Source organism: Anomalospiza imberbis, chromosome Z (genome assembly GCF_031753505.1).
Source record: "Anomalospiza imberbis isolate Cuckoo-Finch-1a 21T00152 chromosome Z, ASM3175350v1, whole genome shotgun sequence".
Lineage (NCBI taxonomy): Eukaryota > Metazoa > Chordata > Aves > Passeriformes > Viduidae > Anomalospiza > Anomalospiza imberbis.
This window is the reverse complement of record NC_089721.1, coordinates 43,996,937-44,019,024: the sequence shown is the minus strand read 5'-3', so window position 1 is coordinate 44,019,024 and position 22,088 is coordinate 43,996,937. Positions and strand designations below refer to the sequence as shown.

The following is a 22,088-nucleotide window of genomic DNA, read 5'->3' as shown; positions in this document are numbered from 1 at the left end:
TCATTTGACATTAAGAACTTGTCGACTGTTACAAACCTCTTAAAATATCTCCCAAATAGTTATTTCACTGTGAACTGCCTTGTGAACATTTTAATTCTAAAGGGAAAAAATGCCTTTATATAACTTAGTATGGTACAAATGTAGTGTGTTCATACATTTATAGGAGAGAAATATCTTTCCAAAAAAGACTCTTCACATAGAACCTTGTTTATAAATAAGTTACTCAGTAATAACTGTTTTAGTTATGATACAAGGATAATTTTTGCTTGAATTAATGAACAATACCAAATAATAGGCTATGACACATCCAGAAAATGAAAAAAGACCTGAAATCACACTCAAAACTTCACAACTCTGACCTCTTATTTTAGTTTAGCCTGATTTCTGATTTCACTATTGGTGCCTTATGGTTTCCCTGGCTGAACCGTGTATGAGCAGTTTTCTGCAGAAAACTAGTAGGAATAGTAGAAAACCAGTAGGCAAATCAATACCTACTTCCCATACTAACTTCTTGAAGTAAAATAACATGAAGACACGACTATGACAGCACCTGTGAAAAAAGGAATCCTGAGAATTAAACTGAATTAACAAACAGCAATTCCAAGCACATTTTATGGGTGATAAGGAGATAGATGCTGCATCTGAAATCTGACATTTAATGAATTTTCAATAAAAATTAAAATCTGAAGTAGAGAAATCATATTTTAATTAATTGCAGAAAATGTTTTAAAGTTTTAAAGCAAGCAAGTCCTAAGATTTACTTTGTTTGTTTTCACCTTCCTCTGTGTTTTTGACTATACAAAAGAAATGTGCACTGGAAATCTGTACTGATAGATGTACTGGCACAAAAACATGTAAAATCACATCCTGTGGCAAAAAAAATGTAGGCAGAGAAGTACTCTATTAGTAGAGTGAATGACTGTTTTCTTCCATTATGTAATACAGAGTTAAAGTATGATTTTTCACAAAGAAATGTTTGTAATCACTTTAAACTCCACACTTTAGATGCACAATGGAGATAACTGAACAACTTCTCCATCTTCATGAGCTGTTTTGAGACTGAAAGAAAAATTAAGTTACAAACTTCTATTCACTCCCGGTAATTTTTTTGTCAGTGAATCCTTTCACCGACTCACATCTCACTATGTAATTCAAAAACACATTTCTTTTATTTCATATCTCAACAGTACTATGACACTACTTCTTTTCATTGTTACTCACCAACACTGCATCCCACTAGTATATACACTGAACTTCTCATCCTTTCTACTTATTTGTCTGCATGCCTTTTTTCTTGTCTTTCACATGTTCCAATATTCCTCCATATTTCAGTTCCTGTTGAAAATAACCTTTGCGTTTCTTCCACTGGAATTTTTAGTTGACTAACACTAACACATACGCTTACATCAAAACTCAGAAGAATGTAATTTTCTTCTATGTAGACCTGACAAATCATCACCTCACTAATTCACAATTCAAAGATGCACAATTCAAAGATTTTCTGTTTCTGTATTTTTTGTATGATTCAAAACTTTTAATATTTTCTGTCTTCAAATCACTTTATGGAAAGCTATGCTTTAAACAAACACCTCCTGCACAGAGGTGTGCTCCAAACACCTCATTGAAAAATCAATTACATACAATTGTAATTTGTATTTCGCAATTATGTTACGGACGTTTTGATTTTGTATTATTTTTTTCCAAAGCATTGGTTCTTCCCTTTGGAAATTAGCATATCACACTTAAAAACTGCAAAAAGAAAATATAGAAAACACTACATCAATAACAGATTCCTTTTCTGCTTGACATTTCTTGGAACAAGAAAAAATTACCAGGCAGTATTAACTCAAACTTACTGAACTTCCACAAGACTAGAAAGTATAAAAGGGTTTTCTGTTTGTTTTTTAGTTTGAGAATTAGAATCTGCACAGTAATCTTTTGGGTCAGCTCTGATGTGTGAATCTGAATCTGTATCTGTTTTACGGACATGTTACTGTACAGTCTTTCCTTTGATCTCCTTTAAATGTCTGACAATTTAAAAAAAAGTGTGAGTAGAAGACTTAACAGTTTGTGTTTACATAAATCTGGATTAAATAGTTCTTATTCTAGTACATATTTCAGTAGCTGGAATAAAACAGGCTGAAAAAAATTACTATGGCATGACAGTGTTATCCAGTGGATTATAATAGGATTTTGTTTAATTACATGAGTTGCTCTCTCTTGCACCACAATTCTGACAGTCTAGAAATGAACTGCAGTAATGTGTTTAAAACATAAAGCTGTAATTACTAATTTTGGGTCTTTCTCTTCACAGAAAATAACATAAAATAAGACTACTAACCCACAGCGTGTACTCTTCCTCTATGCTTCTTTGAAATCTTGTTTGCTTTAACTATGTGTAGAGCATTTTCTTTGAACTGCAGCTCACAAAGTCTTTCAAGAAGAACTGTCATTTCTTCAGTGATGGTATCCAGGTAAGTTTCATTAATAAACTTTAATGATGAAGATGAACCAATAGTTCCACTTAGTATATACAAATCCTCTTTTATCATTGTGCACAGTCTGGGTATGGAACTTTGGTAACCATGAACTACCTTATCAAAATTTGTTTCACCACAACTAGACAAAATACAGTTTTGTAGAAGATCACTAACCAGTTTATTCTGCATATTTTGATACCTCATTAAGACTTCTGATTCTGGATAAAGAAACAAAAGCTGCTGTACACACTGAGTTTTAAACTCCATTTGTTGTTGCAAAGCATTAGTGTTTGTTTGTTCTTGACTTTGCAGTCTATTTACTAAAAATTGTCGAAGATGCAATCTCACATTGTCCCAAAGAGATTTCACATCCACAGCTGAATCATCCTGAATGGTATGAAGCGAAGATGTTAACTCGAAAGACGTCCCACTTGCAGTACAGGGAAATGAAACACCACATTGACTAGAGAGATCCAGAAGGAAGTGAAGTACCATTTCTTCTTGGTTCTTCTCATTCTTCAGCAAGCTTTGCTAACAAAGGTAAATCAGACAATATTTTAGAAATTTTTGTTAATTCCAGTTCATTAAATGAACAGCTTCATATTAGACTAAAAACTGTTTCCTATGCTAATTATCTTAACAGCAAGTAAGGTATGTAAGCAACAGAAATTATAAAATCCATGGAAAACAGGATTTATATGCAAATTAATATTTTTGTCTACCTCTGCCAATAACTCACACTCATCTTGTCATCTTTCTTATATCCCCAAGCTCTTTTCTCAATCAATTCTAGACTACAGTTCAAAGGAAACCCTTGGCAGCCTTTTTGTTGTCACAGCAACTTTTAAAGAAAACTGTATGAAAAAATTACTTAAGAGGTCATTTTCTATGGCTCAGCAGGCAGTCATCAAAAAGACCATTCTAAATATAAAAAAGTCTTCCCAAGACTTCCTTAAAGAACTAAAATTGAAAACTTGTCAAGAATTAAAGAGCCTTAGATGACACAGAACCGAAGAATAAGAAGCTATGTAACCCATCAAACCAAGATGCAGACCGCTATTTTAGTGACCTCCATATACATCTATGCTGTATGGGTTGGAGAAGGCAGTCAGTTAACAAAGCAAGTGAAATCACATGGCTGCTGCTCCTTCTTCATTCAAGTCTGAAGAGCTCTCTCTCAGACCAGGGCTAGGATCTCTGACCTCAGAGCTGCTTCAGCTTCAAGAGGTCATGCAGCAAATGACAGCTCCTCTTGTCACAGCTCAATACTACCGTCACTAGAAAACTGAGTGGAATTGGTGGTATTCTTGATTTTCTAGTTTCAGTAGGAAAGACTTAAGTGGATGAGTATCTAGAAGCCCTCCCACTTACTCCTTCGTCTCCCATTGCTTCTCTCCAACAGAGAAAAGCATTGTGGCAAACCACCTCCGGGGGGGTCATCCCAGTCATGTCCTTTTTATGGGTCTCTGTCATAGTTTCACCCCAGCCAGCAACCAAGCCCCAGGCAGCCACTTGCTCACTCCTGTACCAGCAGGACTGAGGAAAGAATTGGAAGGGTAAAAGCCACAAAACTCATGGGCTGAGAGACAGACAAATTAACAAGTAAAGCAAAAGCCGTGCACACAAGCAAAGCAAAACAAGGAAATAATTCACTGCTTCCAATGGCAAGCAGGTGTTCAGCCATCTCCAGGACAGCATCACTCATCATCAGGTCATCACTTCAGACATACCCGTTTTCTTTCTTCCCCATATTTTATATACAGAGTCTGATGCCACATGGACTGGAATATCTCTTTGGTCAGTTTGGGTCACCTGTCCTGGCTGTGTCTCCTCCCACCTTCCCATGCACCACCAACTTCCTCACCAGTGTCACAGTATGAACAGCAGAAAGGCTCTGTGTAAGCCCTGCTTGACAATAATAGAAAAACCTCTATATTGTGCTGTGTGTTCAGCACAAATCCAAAACACAGCCCTGTACTAGACACGAGAAGTCTGCAAATCATACTCCCTCCTATAAAGCAAGGCTGGTAAAGAAACCTTTGCTACCTTCCACCTTCAGCATTGCTGATTTATTTAACTTATAGTATTTGAAGAAATTATTAGTTTTATTTTTGTTCCCATTTTGAAGCAGAGGTAAATTATTCAAGTTTGAGTATGGTATTACATAAATATAACCATTTTGGAATGCCAAATACTAAATCTTTCCCCTGTAGCAAGATTTTATCAATAGATAATTGTGCTTTAGTCACAAAAATTTTTAAATTCAGAATTCTATTGTTTGTTCTGGATGTTTCAAACCTGTTACATACCTTAGAGCGTTTAACCTTCTTGTTGCCCTCTACTCTGACCAAGGTTTCTTGAAAAAAAAAACTCCCACTTTCACTACAGTACCTAATTCTGAATAACAGACTGGGAGCATGATTGCCTCTTATAAAGAAAGTCTTAAAAATAACAGACTACTTATTTTTCTTCCATTTTAGATCTCTATATCAAAATAATTCTTACTAATTCTTCTTACTTACAAGCAAGAAAGATGTGGAAGACAGAATAATAAAGGAAATTATCAGTTGAATAGCATTCCACAAAAGCATGTGCATGTAATAAAAATATGTGCAACTGGTTCAAATCTTAAATCACATATATCAAAATGCATAATACCAATCTGATTTTCTTTTATTCTCTGTTGAACTATTCCATAAAGTTTAGTGGCCCCAAAGAAAAATGAGTTTCAAAGTGTAAACTGAAACCCTGATTACTAACTACTGTGTTGAAAGGTTGTCTCTTGACAAGTAGACTTCTGAACTTTAAATGTTGGGGTTTTTTTATGAATCATGCTCAAATACTATATTCTGAAATGTACAAAGTAAGAGAAGCTGTCAAAACAGTGCAGGCACCTGATGCCTTCAATGGTGAATCCAAACGATCTTGCAAGCAAATCCCTACTGCTGCTTTTTAAGGCACAGCAGAAATATTATTATATATCTAAGGATTGTTTTAAGCCGTTCACAATTTAAACAACAGCATTAAAAATAGGAGCTTGCAGATGCTATTTTAGACATAGTGATACCCAGAAAGAGTACCTAAAGTGAACTTTGAAGCTCTGAAGTGTCATCAAGTGTCTTCACACACTGCCTATATTGATATACGCTTTTAAATTTAAAAATTAACCTATAAAAATATTGCAAAAGATGATTCCAGCACTATGCAATAGAGAAAAAGAGCCAAACTGGTATCCAAAGGTTTTGGAGAAGCATAAAAAGTTCCCTTTTGAGCACAGAAAGTTAGTCATAACAATAATATATAGAAAACTAGTTACAGTTTACCAACTGGATTACTATGTAATACGCACAACTACCTACAACATCAATAAACAAGTACAGTAAGATGAAGACTTCATTAAAAGAGAATCTGCCATTATTTTATCAGGAACAGAATTTAATGACAATGTGTTAGTGCATATATTCAGCTTTTAAATATTGAGTTAAAAGACAGTACACAGAATGACAAAATTTCACATAATTAACATTTTCAGGCTTCATGAAGAAACTCTCATATTTTCATAAAAATTTACAAGTATGATAATAATAATAAACCTAAATATAGCACTTCAGGCAAAGCCCAAAAATAACTTTGTAATGTTTTTAAATTGTCCCAGCAGTTTTAAAGATAAACAAAATTCCTAACAAAATAAATACACATAATAAATTATAACAATGAATATGGATATTGTCCTGAAGTAGAAAGAAGTAGTAGAAGGTTCCTGATACTGAATATGGATTATATATAGTTAATTAAAAGCATGCAAGAAGAAATTATCTAATTAGTTCAATGGATAGAGATATATATTTAAGAAAGGTCAGATCATAATAATTTCATTAATGCTAAATATTATTGAAAATAGTTTACTGCAGACCTGTTTATGGGACCAAATGTGACTTCTTACAGACAGACTGTAGTACAGTCAGTACTACAGATACACACAGTACAGATACATTTTTCATCTGTAATTCCATCTACACAACAGGCTGGATTATCAAAGAAGCCATGAGCCTGGAAACAGTGATGTGAAAGTAGCTGAGCTCTAAAACTGTTTTCATTATAAAATTGAACTGCAGAATTGAGATTTTCAGGCTTCTCACTTTGCTGTCTGTTTAGCAGCCTGCTACAGAGCCGTTCTCAAGGCTTAACTGGATACTACAGCTTACAGCAAAACTGTCATGCAGCTAGTAAGCTCCCGGGAAGCTGGAAAGCTGAAAAGTACATTTTGTATAAGATGGGGACATTTTAATGTTTTCCAAACAAATGCCGCCACCTGGTGTTCAGGCATATGGCTTGAATAGACCTTGAAGAAGGAAGTAAGCAGGGAATGGACACAAGTAAGTCATGAGTGCTATGCCACCTTCTGAAGGAATGCCGTAAGAATCTAGTGGACTAAGAGGAATAACAAAAGACTCCTGAAAGCAAGAACTTCATAGTCTGCTTTTTCTGGGATTCTGTGATTTCATTTAGATCTTGTACAACGTGTAGCAGCCTCCGACATCCTTGAATGGGATGATTATTAACAGCAACATTCATACTGATCAACTTTGTCAGAAGAGAACAAAATCACTCTTCACTACATGAACATTAAAGACCTGGCGTCTCTAAAAGTTACTTCGTCATTTGATACACATCAATATCCAGTGGAATGAATGCTGACTGAAAGAGCAACAAGAGTTCTAAGAGTTAAAAAAAAACAAGAGCTGATTTTATCAAGCTTGTGGTCTAGCCAGAGAAAACACTCCACTTCTCTAAAGTTTTCCTCTTCCATTACTGCTAATCTTAGTCTAAAGGTGTTCATAGTCTGCAACTAAAGCATGACACAGAAGTGACAAAGAATAATCAGTTTATGTGTTTTGATCTCATATATAAATATCATATCAAATGCACACATAGAAAGTTTATATATAAATTTGAAGACCATAATTTACTGAGGGAAACAACCTTCAATTATCTTGCCAATTCAATTTTCTAGACTTCCATTTCCACACGTATATTCAAATGCAAACTTTAAATAATTTTTTTTTAATAAAAATACTCTCTAAAATGATGGTAATTCATTGAAGTGAAATTTGATTTCTGTGTGCATCTAGTATAACTTGATAGAACAAAGAATGTAGCTCCCATGTTTATCATTGAGAAATGCAGAAACATAGAATAATTTGGATTGGAAGGGACTGTTTTAAAGCTCCTTTAGTACAATCCTCCAACAATGAGCAGGGACATCTTCAACCAGATAAGGCTGCTCAGAGCCTAGTACAACTTGGCCTTGAACATTCCCCAACAGGGTTGGGGCATCTATCACATACTTCTTTGGCCACACAGCAAGTAGGAAGTTTATGCTTCAATAAAGCATAAAGGACAATAACATACATTAGCTGAGTTAAATTCATACTGATATAAGTGCAGTGAAGAACATTCAGTAACACTAACAGCCTCAGTGTAGACAGTAACTTCCAATGTTTTTTTTTACCAACATAGATTTTATAAAACAATCCTAGCAGTGCTGAACATATGGTAGCATCTGTGAAAAGATCTTGTTCCAAATTTGTCTATTTAAGCCATGATCAAAAGAAACAAAACATCCTGCTGCAGACATGGATTTATGAACTCTCCTCATAACAGTAAAGGCTGAAATGAGAAAACTAATTGAAGTCATTCACCCACCTCCCTACCTCCAATCGTATAATCAACTTTCTGATATTAAAGTTTTTAATAAACAATTTTTACCAGGGTCTTAAGGAACTCCAGCAGCTCTCCATGGTCTGTAGAAGAAGGTCTGAGAGAATTAAAATTGCAGTTATTTAGCCACTGAATGCAGTCAGTTGTGCTGTGTAGTACTTCACCAGTACATATTTCATTTACGTCTGATTGCAGGTCCTTAAGACACTTTTCTATGCTAAAAAAAAAAAAAAAAGAAAAATCACAGGATTTTTCTTCATTATTTGGAGACAAAAGTACTTTATATATGCCATATTTAAAAAAGAAAAATTACTTAAAATTAAGGTAACACTAGTCCTTCTTATTCACAGATTAAGCTACCCTCACAAAATAAGACCTGAATTTACAGAAGTAATAATCAACATTTAAGTACTGTTGAGCTAGAGCTAAAAAAACTTTCCTTCAGGCCAGACTGTACCATCCTTAGCCAGAGTATGTATGGCTTCACTTTCAAACTCTTTTTAATAAAGTAGTTAATGAACAAGACAACAATTAGCCAACCTAATATCTGGTCCTTGGTGCTTAATTAGCTAAAGCAGAGACTATAAACTGAATCAATTACTGCATTCAAAGGTGAATGTGTCATTTTGCTCCTTTAGCAATGAGCAGTTGTTTTATAAAACATAAGCTATATTAGTAACTTCTTAAAGATCTACTGACATCACAGAAAATGTTGAAAAGAATTTCAGAGCCAGTTGTGCTGAGAAAGCAGATATTTTCTTTCTTGTTTTGTCATTAGAATATTTTCAAAGAAAACAGACTTTGTGTTCAAGAAGCTAATCCACGCCTTAACATTCATCTAGGATCATAACTCTTTTTATGAAACCAGATGTGTTCGTTAGGTTTTTACAGTGATTTCAGTTGCAAAGACCACGAGAACAACTGAACATCCAGAATTGTTTTATTTCTACTTGCATGGACACTTAAGTAAAAACAAAGCAAAACAAAAAAAAATCCAAAACAATCTAACTCTATTTATTTTCCTACAAAAACACCTTTTTGGTACTTCATTTCTACATTTTTTTTTTCAAATGCAATGTGTAGTATTTTATACAGGTTCAGTTAGAAAAAGAGAATTTAGATCCTGGCAAAACTGGCTTTAATAGCCCAGCCATGAATTCCAATGAATTACAAACTTGACAAGAGATTGGCAAGTATCTTTTTAGTTTGTGAAACCTGTTCTCAGGACTGTGAAACAAAATGCTTTCTTCATACACCTTGGTTCCTGGGACACTGTCAAAGGCTCTTATTGTGGTGTGCTGATGTATCTCAAACATGCCCAAATAGATTACAGCATTATGCAATATAAAATACACTACTGTTGTTAAATCTGTGCCAATCTACTACTACTTTGAGTGAATTTTTACACTTATCTTTGACATATGAATCTGTAAGCAAGCTAATAAACTATGAATAAACTACAGCCTTCTCAAGACCAGACACTTTGGTAACTGGTCCCAATACTGATAAGGGGATTAAATGGATAGATTTCAGTGCCACTGCCCTGCTCCTTACCTCCCCCAAAAGTATAAATCATGATGACTATATTCATTTTACTTAATCCTTTTATCCTTCCAGAATAAACATTTAATTAGGACTAAATCTGTTTTTGATTGAATAAACATATTTTCATCCTGTTTATTTACAGCATACAGAATATTGTAGGTAAAAAGGGTTTCAAAATCACTGCTGCATCTTGCTAAGAATTTTGTCAACACTCAGTAAGACAAGAATATAGTTAATTATATTTACTCACTCCTTTACATGAATTACATGAATTAAATATTTAGGAATTTGTTATCTTCAAAAAAAAAAAAAAAAAGAATGTGTATTATCTGAGTTTAGAAAGTAAGCATTTTAGGTAAGAAAAAGACTTCTGTTAAATATGATTAAAATTATTCTCACCACCTAGGCTGGTTTTGAAAACTTTATAATTTCATACTAGTGTAGGTAGAATGAGTCTTTGATTTCCTGGTTTAGAAAAGAAATTTCCTAAAGTTTCAGAAACTGCAAACAAAAAAGTAATTCTGATGAAGAATATGCTTAATGTATTTAATTAGTTTTCTTGAAAGTACAATTTTTTAAAAGCCATACAAAGTGCTAGATTCCTTTTTGCCCAGTAATATTTTTTCATTAAGTGAAAATGTATTCTTTTTAAGTTCAGAGTAGCAAATTAGCTCCTTCTTTGAACATACTGAAGCACTAACCCAGATGATGTCAACTGACATTATATACATGCTATGGATATGCAAATTTAATGACCCTCAATAAATTTTTTGTCCATAGATGACTCAACATTTTTTTTGGAACCTGTGGAACTATTCAGACACAAACAGAAAAAATCCAGTCACCAAACTACTAAGGAATGAGTGGAATGTAAAAGCTTAAAGAAAAAAAATAACCTTTCTCTGTAGCAAAGAAACCTGATAGTTATGCTTGTACTTTTTTTTTTTTTTAATTGACTGATTTTTCAACAAACAAATCTTTAGTCTCACACAAGTAGTACCCTGAGCCTTTGTGGGCACATATTTTTTGTGGCTAGTACTCCTAGCATACCATTATGCACGTGAAAATTATTTGACTGAAATAAGTTCTCCTTCTTACAGGTGAGAGTGCCTGCAGTTCTCTAACAAACCATAGCAAAGTTGTGTTACATTACCTATGTCCACATTGGAGTACTTTTCTGGAGAAACATTTGGTAAATACCTGCACTGCAGAGAGATAATCTCTATGTAAGAGCTCTTAGGTGCTCTTATTTATTAAGTTAATGATAGGTTTTACAAATAACCTAATCATCTGAAGAGAATGCTTCTTAAGTGGCTTCATCAATGGACAAACAGTTTAAAAACTACTGTAATGGAACTAATAGTGTAAGCACTATCATACTATCAAACAATGTCACACAACATTATTTTGAAATGTATGGCATCAGAATAAGGGTTTCCCCCTCCATATATCATTTTCTATTGTCTAAGATTACTATGAGTAAGTTGAAGTATTCAATAGTAAGTTTCAATTTCTAACAAGCACATTTCAATTTATTTCATCTAGCATAGGGAGCAGCCAAAAAAGGACAATGACATTGGTTAAATTAAACTGCTAAGCTATAAAGTGAAATTATCTTTTTAACCTCATGTTCCTTATTCTGAAGATACACACATTCATGGAAACACAGCTATAGAATCAGCTTACATGACTTTTATTCAGAACAGACTGTTTTAAAATAAATGAGATAATTATTTTCACTGCTGTTGAAGATGCAAGCAGTGTTGTAAAACTACTGTTATTAGTCATTAAAAATTTTGACTGCTAGAGGTATAGGACATTTGTACAAAAAAAAGTCTTATCATTTGGAAGTCTGTGTATCAGAGGACCTGCTGTGAGCAGTAAAAAAAAATTGCAGAAAGACTTTTAGCAGCATAATTCACACAGACATTTTCATTGTTAAACTTTCTCTTGATCTTGAACCCTAAGATGTAAACCAAAGACACAGCACCTTTTTAAAGACTTTGAAAACTATTGCATATCTCTAATTTAGCTCCTTACAAAACATATCCACTCTTAACTGTAAAGTAACTGCATCATTGAATCCAGAAGAAACAGAATGGTGTTGGCTTTGCTACACTTCAGCAAGATGAAGTTACTCAACAGCTTAACCATGTAAGAACAGTCAGTTCTAACTGAACCACTGCCCACTCACCTTTAATTTCCATTCTTGTTTTAAAGGCTTCAGATATTTCTGTCACAAGATGCAAGCTTTGTCTGGGTAAGTTATTTCAGAAGACAGACAGTAAAACATGAGTTTTTCAACTCCATTGACTAAAACATGACAGTGACAAATAAGGGTTCAAACCCCATCATCTCATATATATGCTCATATGAAATGAAATGGGATACTTCACAGGGCAGTCAAAGATCTGATTATAGCTTCTGTAGATGTAGATGACAGCCAATTTACCACCTAAGGTACTGACACAGTGATAATCACTGCATATTTGAATAAAGAAATCGTGTGTCAATAAAACAGCCAATTTCTGAGCAACTGTGCTGCCCAGCTAGCAAGTCACTATGGAACAACTAACCCAGACTCAGTGATTATGCACAAAGACAACAAAGTCTGCACAGGAAAAGAAATTACATTCCCTCCTCAGTTTACTTATTCCTAGCAATTGGTCCAGTAAAGTGATTAGACTAGACAACTACTATTCTGATAAAGATTTTAATAATATTGCTGTAATATCTTTACAGGCATGAAATTCTCAGGTAAACACTAAAGTAATACATTTGTACAATGAGCCAGCTACATTCACCCAAAAGAGTCAATTATTTTTGAAAGCTGTGATAAATATTTGGTCCGAGTAAACCTGATAAAATTATAATATTTTTTCCTCTACAATTAGCCCTCATTTGAAATTCTCCCAAATACTCAACCACTGTTGGGATTTTGGTTGAAGAAGCCAATCTCTTCACTAACAGGAATGTGGGGCATAAGTGCTTCCTGAAAATTCCTAAGCAGAACAAGTCAAGATTTTCTCCAAAATAAGACAGAAAGACAACTCCTGCAGCATCTCAGTTTAAGAACACATAAGCCTTTGTACACGTCAGTTGTGATACAGGAAAATGGAATGAGACAGTTTGACTTAATACCCTGTTTGAAACTACTCCATCCCTTTGTTTTGATACTGGTGAGCATTTCTTAGCAAATCAGCAAAGTTATGGTCAACAGCTGGACCGTGTCATACTAATATCATTACTGAGACACCTTCCAGATCTATGATTCACAAGGTAAAGATCTTGTTAATTCTCAAATAATTATCATAATTTCTATCAAATGGTGACGGGAAAAGATACCATGCTACAAGCGCTTACTAGCATTGACCTCATTGAAGCCCTTCAAAATAGACATTCAAAATCCTTATGACTAAACTACTGTTAATTAGGTCAGGTTAAAGTTTGTCATGGTTTGACACTGGTCAATATGCCAGGCACCCATGAAAACCAGAACAAAGGACTCATGAGTTGAGATAAGGATTGGGAGAAAACACTCTAAAGGCAAAACAGGCTCTAACTTAAAGGTACAAATTTGTTTTTAACAGAGTCAGAAGAGGATAATGAGGAATAAAATAACCCTTTGAAACACCTTTTCCCCCCGTAGCCCCTCTCTCCTTCCCACTGAAAGCGCAAAGAGACAGGATGTGGAGGTGCTTGGTCAGTTTGTCACTCAAAATACTTCTTCAGTTTGCTTTTAGGGAGAGGCATCTCTATTCTGCTATGCTATGGGGTCCTTCCCATGGGAAACAGCTCTTCGTGAGCTTCGCCACTGTGGCTCCAATTTCACAAGCAGCAGTCCCTCCTAACCTCCTGCTAAAACATGAGTCCCTCCCATGGGCAAAACAGTCATCCCAAAACCGCCATGGAGTGAGTCACTAGTTTATGAGGTGTAGTCCTTTAATGATAAGCTGCTCTAGTTTGGAAGCAAGGGCCCTCTTTTCTCTGTCTCTGGAAACAAGGGCCTTCTCTCTCTGTTCGGGTCTCCCATGGGATTACAGCTTTTTTAGCATCCACCCACTCCAGTATGAGCACTTTTTCCACAGGCTATGACTGGATCTCTGTATCCCGCCATGGACTTCATGGATTACAGGGAGATAGTTCGTTTTATAGTCCTTCTCATGGCTTGCAGAGAAATATCAACTCCAATTCTTGGAGCACATCCTTTCCCTCTTTATTTTCACTGATCTCAGCATCGCCATGTGGTCTTTTTTCACATGTCCTCACTTCCTCCTCTTTCTCTGACTAGGAAAAAAATCTGATGCTCTTAAGTACCATTGCCAATAAATTCTACCTTTTTAAAGATACCTGCAAGATCTTGCAGCACTGAGAAGCTGATTTTGTCTAGGTTCTGTGTGGGGGAATCGCTCTCCGTGTTTCCGCTGCTGGCCACGTGGCCCAGCCACCACCATGCAGGTGGTGCAGCCACGGTGGTGCAGGCACCATTCAATGCCTCTCTTCATGTGGGGCACTGGGTAGGAGAAACCAATGTCACTGCCCCTGCCCTTCTGCCTTCAGCACAGTGGCCAGGCAGGCAGAGTTCGCCACGGGCTGTCCTGAGATGGTGGCAGCCGCGGCAGTGACCACATGGCTCTGCATGAAGCGCTGAGATAGTCCCAGCGGTGGTGCCTAGCCACCCCTGCGAAAAAGCTGCTCCTGTGCAGATTTTCTTCTTAAATGTGTCATCACAGAGACATTTACAACTTCATTAATTGTGCCAGCATCATGTCCATCTTCAGAGTCATCAGAGACTGGCTCTGTTGGACATTGTGGAAGCTTCCAGTAGCTTCTCACAGAAAGCATCTCTGTGGCTCTCCCCCCCACCTCAAAAAAACACAGGCTGTGTCAAACGAACACAAAGTTTATCAGATTGAAGTCAAGTTAGGCTTTTGTGAAAAGCCTCACAAATTTATAGTCTCCAGGGAGCTGTAGAGATACAATTATTATTTATTGTGTTGAATTCAAAGTAATTGTTCTGTTGATGAAGACCTAGAATATCTCCTACTGTTCTACAGTTTCATAAAATCTTGTTGCTTTATCACAACTAAAAGGCAGCACTCACTGAAGAAAAAACTGACTACAGAAATAAAAATCAACTGCTGGAGAGACCTTATGCTTAGCAATCATTTCAAGTTATGAACTATAGGCTTGGTTTAAAGCTCTGTACTGTATTTCCTGCTTAGAAGTATTAAATGTAAGCTGCAAGCTTAGTTCTGTGAATTGCTAACAAGTGAAATGTTAGTAATTCTTAAACCACCAATTCGGAAAAATAATCCAAATACTTGGTTTTGATAAGCAGTAAAAGTCAAAGTAAGTGTGAAAGGAAAGAATGAAGACAAAAGGCCAACCTGATGAATACAACTTCACACTTGAGAATAACCTTGAGACTACTCTGTCCCTAAAACTGGCCAGCAATGATAACTGTTTTGAGACTTCATATTCACCTGCTTCTATAAACTGCTGTAAAAATAAACTTAACATTCAAGTGTAATAAGAGTTTCGCTACATAACAGTGAATGAATGAACAACTTACTACATTAAGATTTGCATATAAAACAATTGCACACAGATGGCCTTTTTTTGTTGTTATTGCAGCATCAAATAGAATTGGTACAGTACAAAAATACTGAAGGTAATTCAAGAGCTGAAAACCATATCTGATTTGTCATGCCACACAATTTTATAAAACCTATTCAGTTAGAAGGCAATAAATGAGCAGTTGAATGATTTATACACACTTGCCTCATAATTTTTTACACAATGTTTTATTTTTAAATATATATATAAGATGTATACTATTATGTTCATTCTCTGTGGTCTAATAAAAGTATAAATCAATCTGATGAAAAATAGATTGTATTTCAATTGTATCACTGTATCACATAGAGCTGCTCTTATCATACCACTTACAAAGATCAATGGTAACTTGAAAATTATTTCATTCTATGCCACCTCCAATGTATTAGTAATAAAAGGACTCTTTTAAATTTAAAAGTCACATAAGCTGTTGTCCATCTTATTTTAAACTCTTTCAATTTCTGAAACTGACATACTACAGAAGCAAAATAGCACCTAGTAACTACAGAGCTACTTCCTGATTTTCCTTGTGAAAATAAGGTTAAAGCTAGCTTAAGTGTCAATTCAGCAGAAATTCTTCCTGACCTCCATTGCTATGTATCATGTCCTAATCCAAATTCCTGCTCTCCTTTAATAAAATATCATTTGGATCTCACAAAACTTACAGTAAAAGGTCCTTCTAATTTGTAAGACTAGATAGGTAAGACAGTGACAATCAGCCTCCTTCAAGACACACAAACACTTCCACTGTGATGATATTAATGTAAAATGTAACATAAAATGCTAAGTGGCTATAAAGTACCACTTAAAAGAATGAACAGCTGGCTTCCCTTCCCATAGTCAGATGTTTTCTCAAAAAGCAGCATACAGTTTTCACACATTAAAACGAAAAAAAGTAGTGAAGCATTCATTCTAAAGGTTCATTTTGAGAATAATCTTCCTAACTTTCAGGATATCTCTGCACAATCACAACAAAATCACTTTTATTTGGTAGTTGAAGAGGTGACAACACTTATGCTAAAAATGCTGATGCTGTTTTTTTCCAGATATACAAGACCATAGACACATGAAACTTAATTACCTGTGTAATTAACTATGTTTTGACATAAACTAATCTCTAAGTATCTACATTTCACTCATGTCAACAGCTGGAAAACTCTAACATGAAATTGTACTATGCAGTGGTCCATAACAGCATATTTACCAGATCTTCACTACCATTGCTACTGTGGGGATTATTAATATTGCAAGTACTTTAGTAAATAAGAAGTTTTTAAATGAAAATGGTAGGTAAGACTAATAGAAATAATAATTAAAAAAAAACAACCAAAAAACAAAAAACTCTCTTAGCCCAGCATAACCAATATGACAATATTTGAGAAATTATCTAAGTCAGTTTTCAGTGAGGTATGGCAATGGTTTATTTCCATCCTTCCAGAATCTGTTTGGGAGCAAAGACCTCTGACAAACATGGGCTAAATTAAAAGGATACAATCTTACAAGAGATGTCATGAAGGATGTTCTTTGAAATCAGACTTTAAGATGCACTTGTTCATACTTGAAGATGCTCACAAAGGTGAGCATTTTCAAAATTTATTATAATATCCTACCATTTGTTATATCTCTGACTGGATACTTATTTTTTTAAATGTACAAAAACTTTATTTGTTTAAGAGTATCTTTCACTGATGAAAGTATTACGAAGGCACTAAAGAGTTAAGCTACAAATAAGGCACAGAATCCCAAGCTGATTATTTTGTATTGATACAAAAAATTTGCATCAACAACAAACATTTTTAGTACTCAACTCTTTCTGTAACACTGATTTTTGGAAATCAATATGTTACAAGGAAGTGGACAAAGAAATATATTATAAATTGTGGAAAGAAAATGTGTAATTGCAGCACAAGAGTTATAAGTGAAATAGTAAAACAATGGATCATACAAGAAAAAATATACATCTATTAACATAATTAATTTTTCTACTTTCATTAGAAATGCTTAAACAAAATACTGAGTTTAAATTTTGTGTTTTGTCAGATTCTGTAGTTCTTTTAGCCAATAAATATTTATACCATTAGTAGGAAATTCTATCTCACAGTAATAGAAAATACAACTGTCATGGAAATTCACATTTTCTTCCTTCACTATCACACTTACTGCAACAGAACCTCAGGTTAAGATGATACAATTGTTAAAAATACCATAGAAAAACTATAGCACAGTAATAATACAGCATTACAAATTTGTCAAATGCTCGAGTGGTTAAAATAAAATTACTGCTGAAATATTTATCAGAATTTTAACCTAAAAGATAAGTTAAGCCACATTTCTTCCCAAATGCAATGACTTTCACTAGTATTTTGGATACAAATAAAATACTCTTTACCTGGAAGAGTTCTTCTTTATTTTTTCATCAAGATCGCTAAGGATTTGTTGAAATTCCAATTCTCCAGGGAGAACATTTAACAAACAGTCTAAATTGGAAGAATCAAAAGAATACTCTCCTCCCCATTCCATTTTTAGAATCTGTAAAACAAATATAGCAAAATGGTTAAATAATGGAAAGATGCAGACTAGAAGTACCAAAGTACAGAACATCTTATTCTTTGGAGGTATTAGATTATATAATAATATAAATATTAGATTATTATGCTTCTGCATAGACTGCTACAGAGGGAAACCAGGAACACAAATGCTACGATAAGTTTCATAGTATCCTGCATTTCTTTAGTTTAAAGAAATCAGTTCTTTTACCTTAATCACAGCAGTAGCTTTTTTTTTAAGATTTAGAAATAAAATTCTCACTATTATAAATGGAAACTAAAAACAAACATATTACAGGGTGTCATGGTTTGACACTGGCACAATGAAAATGCCCATGAAAATGCACTTTCCCAAATAATTATTGTGAGATGCGATCAGGAACAGAGCAGAGCAGGCCCAAGCTTAATAACAGAAGAAAAAAAAAAAACTTTATTAAACTACTACTACTATAAAAAACACAGACACTAAATCCAGGATGAAGACCCTCCAAAACATTCCTCCTCCTCCCACCCAATTTCCAAACAAAATCACAGTGAGACACCACCCAGGATTCCTGATCAAGTTGCCACCCTTCAGATAATCAATACTCAGTCTCTCAGAAGAGAGAGAAGGAGAGAGAAGTCTCTCTTGCACCACAGACTCCCCCAGGAAACACAATTGTCACCCTTGTGTTTCCATGTCACACATGGCAACCACCCGGAGAAAATCTGCCAGTGTGACACTCTCCTTTCCATGTCACAGTGCTCTCACCACCGTGCATGGACAGACTGCTCATAGGGCTCCTTTAAGGACACTTTGCCAAGGACCAAAAGAGACAACAGTTCAGCTTCTCATCTTGGGACGACAGTCCCCCCCATGTTCCCCTGGGGCTGAGGGTCCAAGAACAGAGATCTTCTTCTTCCTGAAGACAGAGGGCATCACCACACCCTCTTCAATTTTCCTCTGTTCTCTCCATTCCTCTGTTGGTAGTCACTGAAACAGGTCTCTTGTCCCACCACCGCATCCCCCTAAAATGCAGTCTCTGTTGCAGGAGAATTTCATTCAGTCTATAGCTAATCAGAAAAGTCCAGCCACAAGCCACTCCATCATCTCCTTCTAACTCAAGAATTTCCTCTTCCAACATCTCAGATGCCAGACTGTCTCTCTTCTTCTTCAAATCAAGGAGGAGTAGTATTTTACAAAGCCTTCATTTCTCAGGAAAGGGTTAAAAGCTCAGACTCCCTGGACAGCTGATATCTCTGCCCAGCAGCCGATTCCCAAGGCCAAGGCTGGGCACCTTCCCCCTCCTCTTCTTTCTCCTCCGCTGGCAAAGTTACAGGTGCTGTCTGGACTCTCTGTCTCTTCCCTCTTGCGGGGGGACGACAAAGGCATCTCTGCTTCTCTCCACCCTTCTGTCCACAGGAGCTGGCTCGGTTCCAGTCCTTCAGCCCCTCAGCTCACCTCGACCAGGCCTCATGGCTCCCCCTCCCCCACCCAGCCCGTGGTTGGGCAGGGGAGGTCTGCACTGCACTCTGACCGGAACTAAAGAGAGAACTCCCCTGGGAGTTCTTGCTTTTAACCCCCTGTGTTCTCAGAGGCGTATCCATACCTTCAGTGGTCACTCCAGGTGCCAATATCCAAACCTGACCACTGATTGGTTTGACCCAACTTCCTGAAAGAATTCACTTCCATGTCAAACCACGACAGAGGGTAAACTTATTTTCTGTATACTTATAATTTCTGTCCAAGGAGTAACTGTTTTCTGGAAATTCAGCACATTGTTATAAATGAGAAATGATCCAGCCAAATTAAAAAAATAAAAAGAATTTATTTTAGCAATAGAGATCTAACTTAGCCAGCCACAAGGAAAAGGACAGTGCCGAGCCCGGGATCGGCGCTGGGTGCAAGACACAGAGATCAGCCTCAGCAGAGGTTTCACTCTATGCCTCCACACCACCATCCTGGTACAAGCGATTTTTATAGGGAAAATTTTGCCTGAGGCCAGGATTTCGGCATTCAGTCTTTTGTTTCATTCAAAGTCCCATAAGTTGATGAGATTTCCTTCTCGGCGACACGGCAGAGAAATTCAAAGTCTGGTGTCGTGGAAACTCTTGATGAAATTTATGGGAACAGAGTATTCACATGTATCGGCCCGGGGGGAGGATGTTCCTGATGGTGATCAGCGCCTGGGTGTCTCCATATCGCTTCAGATAAGGCCCATCTCCTGGTGAGCCACATACCCTTGCTTGTAAATCAGGTTTCAACACACACTCAGTTTTCCCTGAGAAGGGAGGCTTTTAATGCCAAAGGGTACATCCTAACAATTATTTAACATTATATATATATATATATATAAAATGTAAAAAAAAATGGCGCGAATTATACCTGTTACATATAACAACATCATTGCAAATACATGCAAACATAAAAATCCAGACTAAATCAAGCTTCATCTTGCTATGTACTTATTTTACTAAACACAGGTCAAATCCACTAGCCTATTCAAATTAATACACTTCCTTTGTGTCTTTATATCAGAAGCAAAGCATTAGCAGGTTTTTTTATCCCTGTTTTCTACTTTTTTCTGCATCCTCTTGTGGAGAAATACCGAAATTGATTTTACCATCAGTGATGACTTACTACCAAACTTAAGGAAAAATATTATATAAAAATAACCAGTATATTTCTTAATAACCAGTATATTTCATGTCTACTATTTCGTATGTCATAATATTTAGTATTTAGTATTTAATACTATCTGTATTGCAGCAACAACATGAGAAACAAACATAATATTCATATGCACAGTTTGGGCAAAAAAATATAATAAATACATTATATTTCCTATAAGCAATATTATTTTACAAAGCAGATACAGTGTTGGTTGTTATCTAGAGGAACTATTAGAAAAATAGATTGAATTTTTCTAAGTGAACTGTCTGCAAAATACATATTTAAAAAGAACATCAGATAATTAAAATGCAAGGTCAAGATGATTGGTTTTGATCATAGGTGTAGACTTAAAAGTAGCAGAAATGCACATTTCTGGTTTTGCTATTCCAAAGCAACATTCAAAAAAAATAGAAGTTCTCTAAAGCATAATATCTTGCACATCTCCATTAACAGCATACCAATATAAAATATTTAATGTATAAAGTGTTACCCCTTTGCAAATAACAATTTGAACACTTGTAACATTTTAGGATGTAGCTGAAACTCAATCACTTGCTGGTGAAAATGCCTGGATGTAAACCAAATACATCTTTTAAAGCATTAAGGAAATGTCAGTCTTTTAATATAAAACTTAACAGATGTTATTATAAAGACACTAATTAAAAGTAGAAATCATATGGAAACCATTAAACAGCACTTTACAGAACTGAGATAAAAGGAATACTGAAAATACAGCTCTTTCTTCAAGTATGATACTACTTACTAGACTTGGTCATGCACACCCTTTTCTCTTATAATGGGTTTACACAGAATGTAATTCTAACTCCATTCAATACTTATAACTCAACCATCTTTTATTCAACTGTCTTGTAGAACTATCAGTGATTGGTGTAAAATGAACTGTATAATAGATATAGATATAGATATAGATATAGATATAGATATAGATATAGATATAGATATAGATATAGATATACACTGCAAAAATACTAAGTTTGGAATGAGTTACAGTTTTCATAAAATAGCTGCACAATCAAAATTATGTATTTATATTTAATCCTAACTCTTTACAGCCAAAAGAAGCTTATGCTCCTTGGAAAAAATATCAGTATAGTTTACAGACTAGTAACTTTGAAAAATTCATCAAATGAAAAAAAATCACCTTGTAAACATGACAGCCTAGTTTTCATGCACGTATTGCTGTAACACTTCTATGTCATACTTCTTTGGTTCACTTGTCAAAATAAAGCAATTATTCCTTTCAGTTTTGGTTTATGGAAGAAAAGCAAATTTGATTATTCAGTTTTTAAATACTGTTTTAGATGGATAAAACTAATTTCTTCTTCTGAAAATTTAACCCAGAAATGTTTCAGAAGGAAAAAATAAGAACATCAAGACATAAACTAGCACAATTGAGAAGAAATTTTACTTTTATTTAGCATAACCAGAGGCAAGGCCTTCAGTGAACCAAAAGACTGATGACCTGTCTCTAAGCAAAACTACACCACCAGCCTGCTGCCTGTC

The 22,088-nt window shown here is 35.3% G+C and overlaps 1 protein-coding gene across 1 annotated transcript in view; it reads right to left on the bottom strand.

Moving 5' to 3' along the window:
* The window catches only part of KIAA0825 (KIAA0825 ortholog), a 250,652-nt gene extending 232,757 nt beyond the window's left edge, over window positions 1–17,895 (bottom strand). The window contains exons 1-3 of the mRNA XM_068175710.1: window positions 17,755–17,895; window positions 8,250–8,418; window positions 2,342–3,011 (exon numbers count right to left, since the gene is read on the bottom strand). Of these exons, the coding sequence (XP_068031811.1) occupies window positions 2,342–3,011; window positions 8,250–8,418; window positions 17,755–17,885 (970 nt within the window). The 5' untranslated portion in view covers window positions 17,886–17,895. The remainder of the gene's footprint in view (window positions 1–2,341; window positions 3,012–8,249; window positions 8,419–17,754) is intronic.
* Between the last annotated feature and the right edge of the window lie 4,193 nt (window positions 17,896–22,088).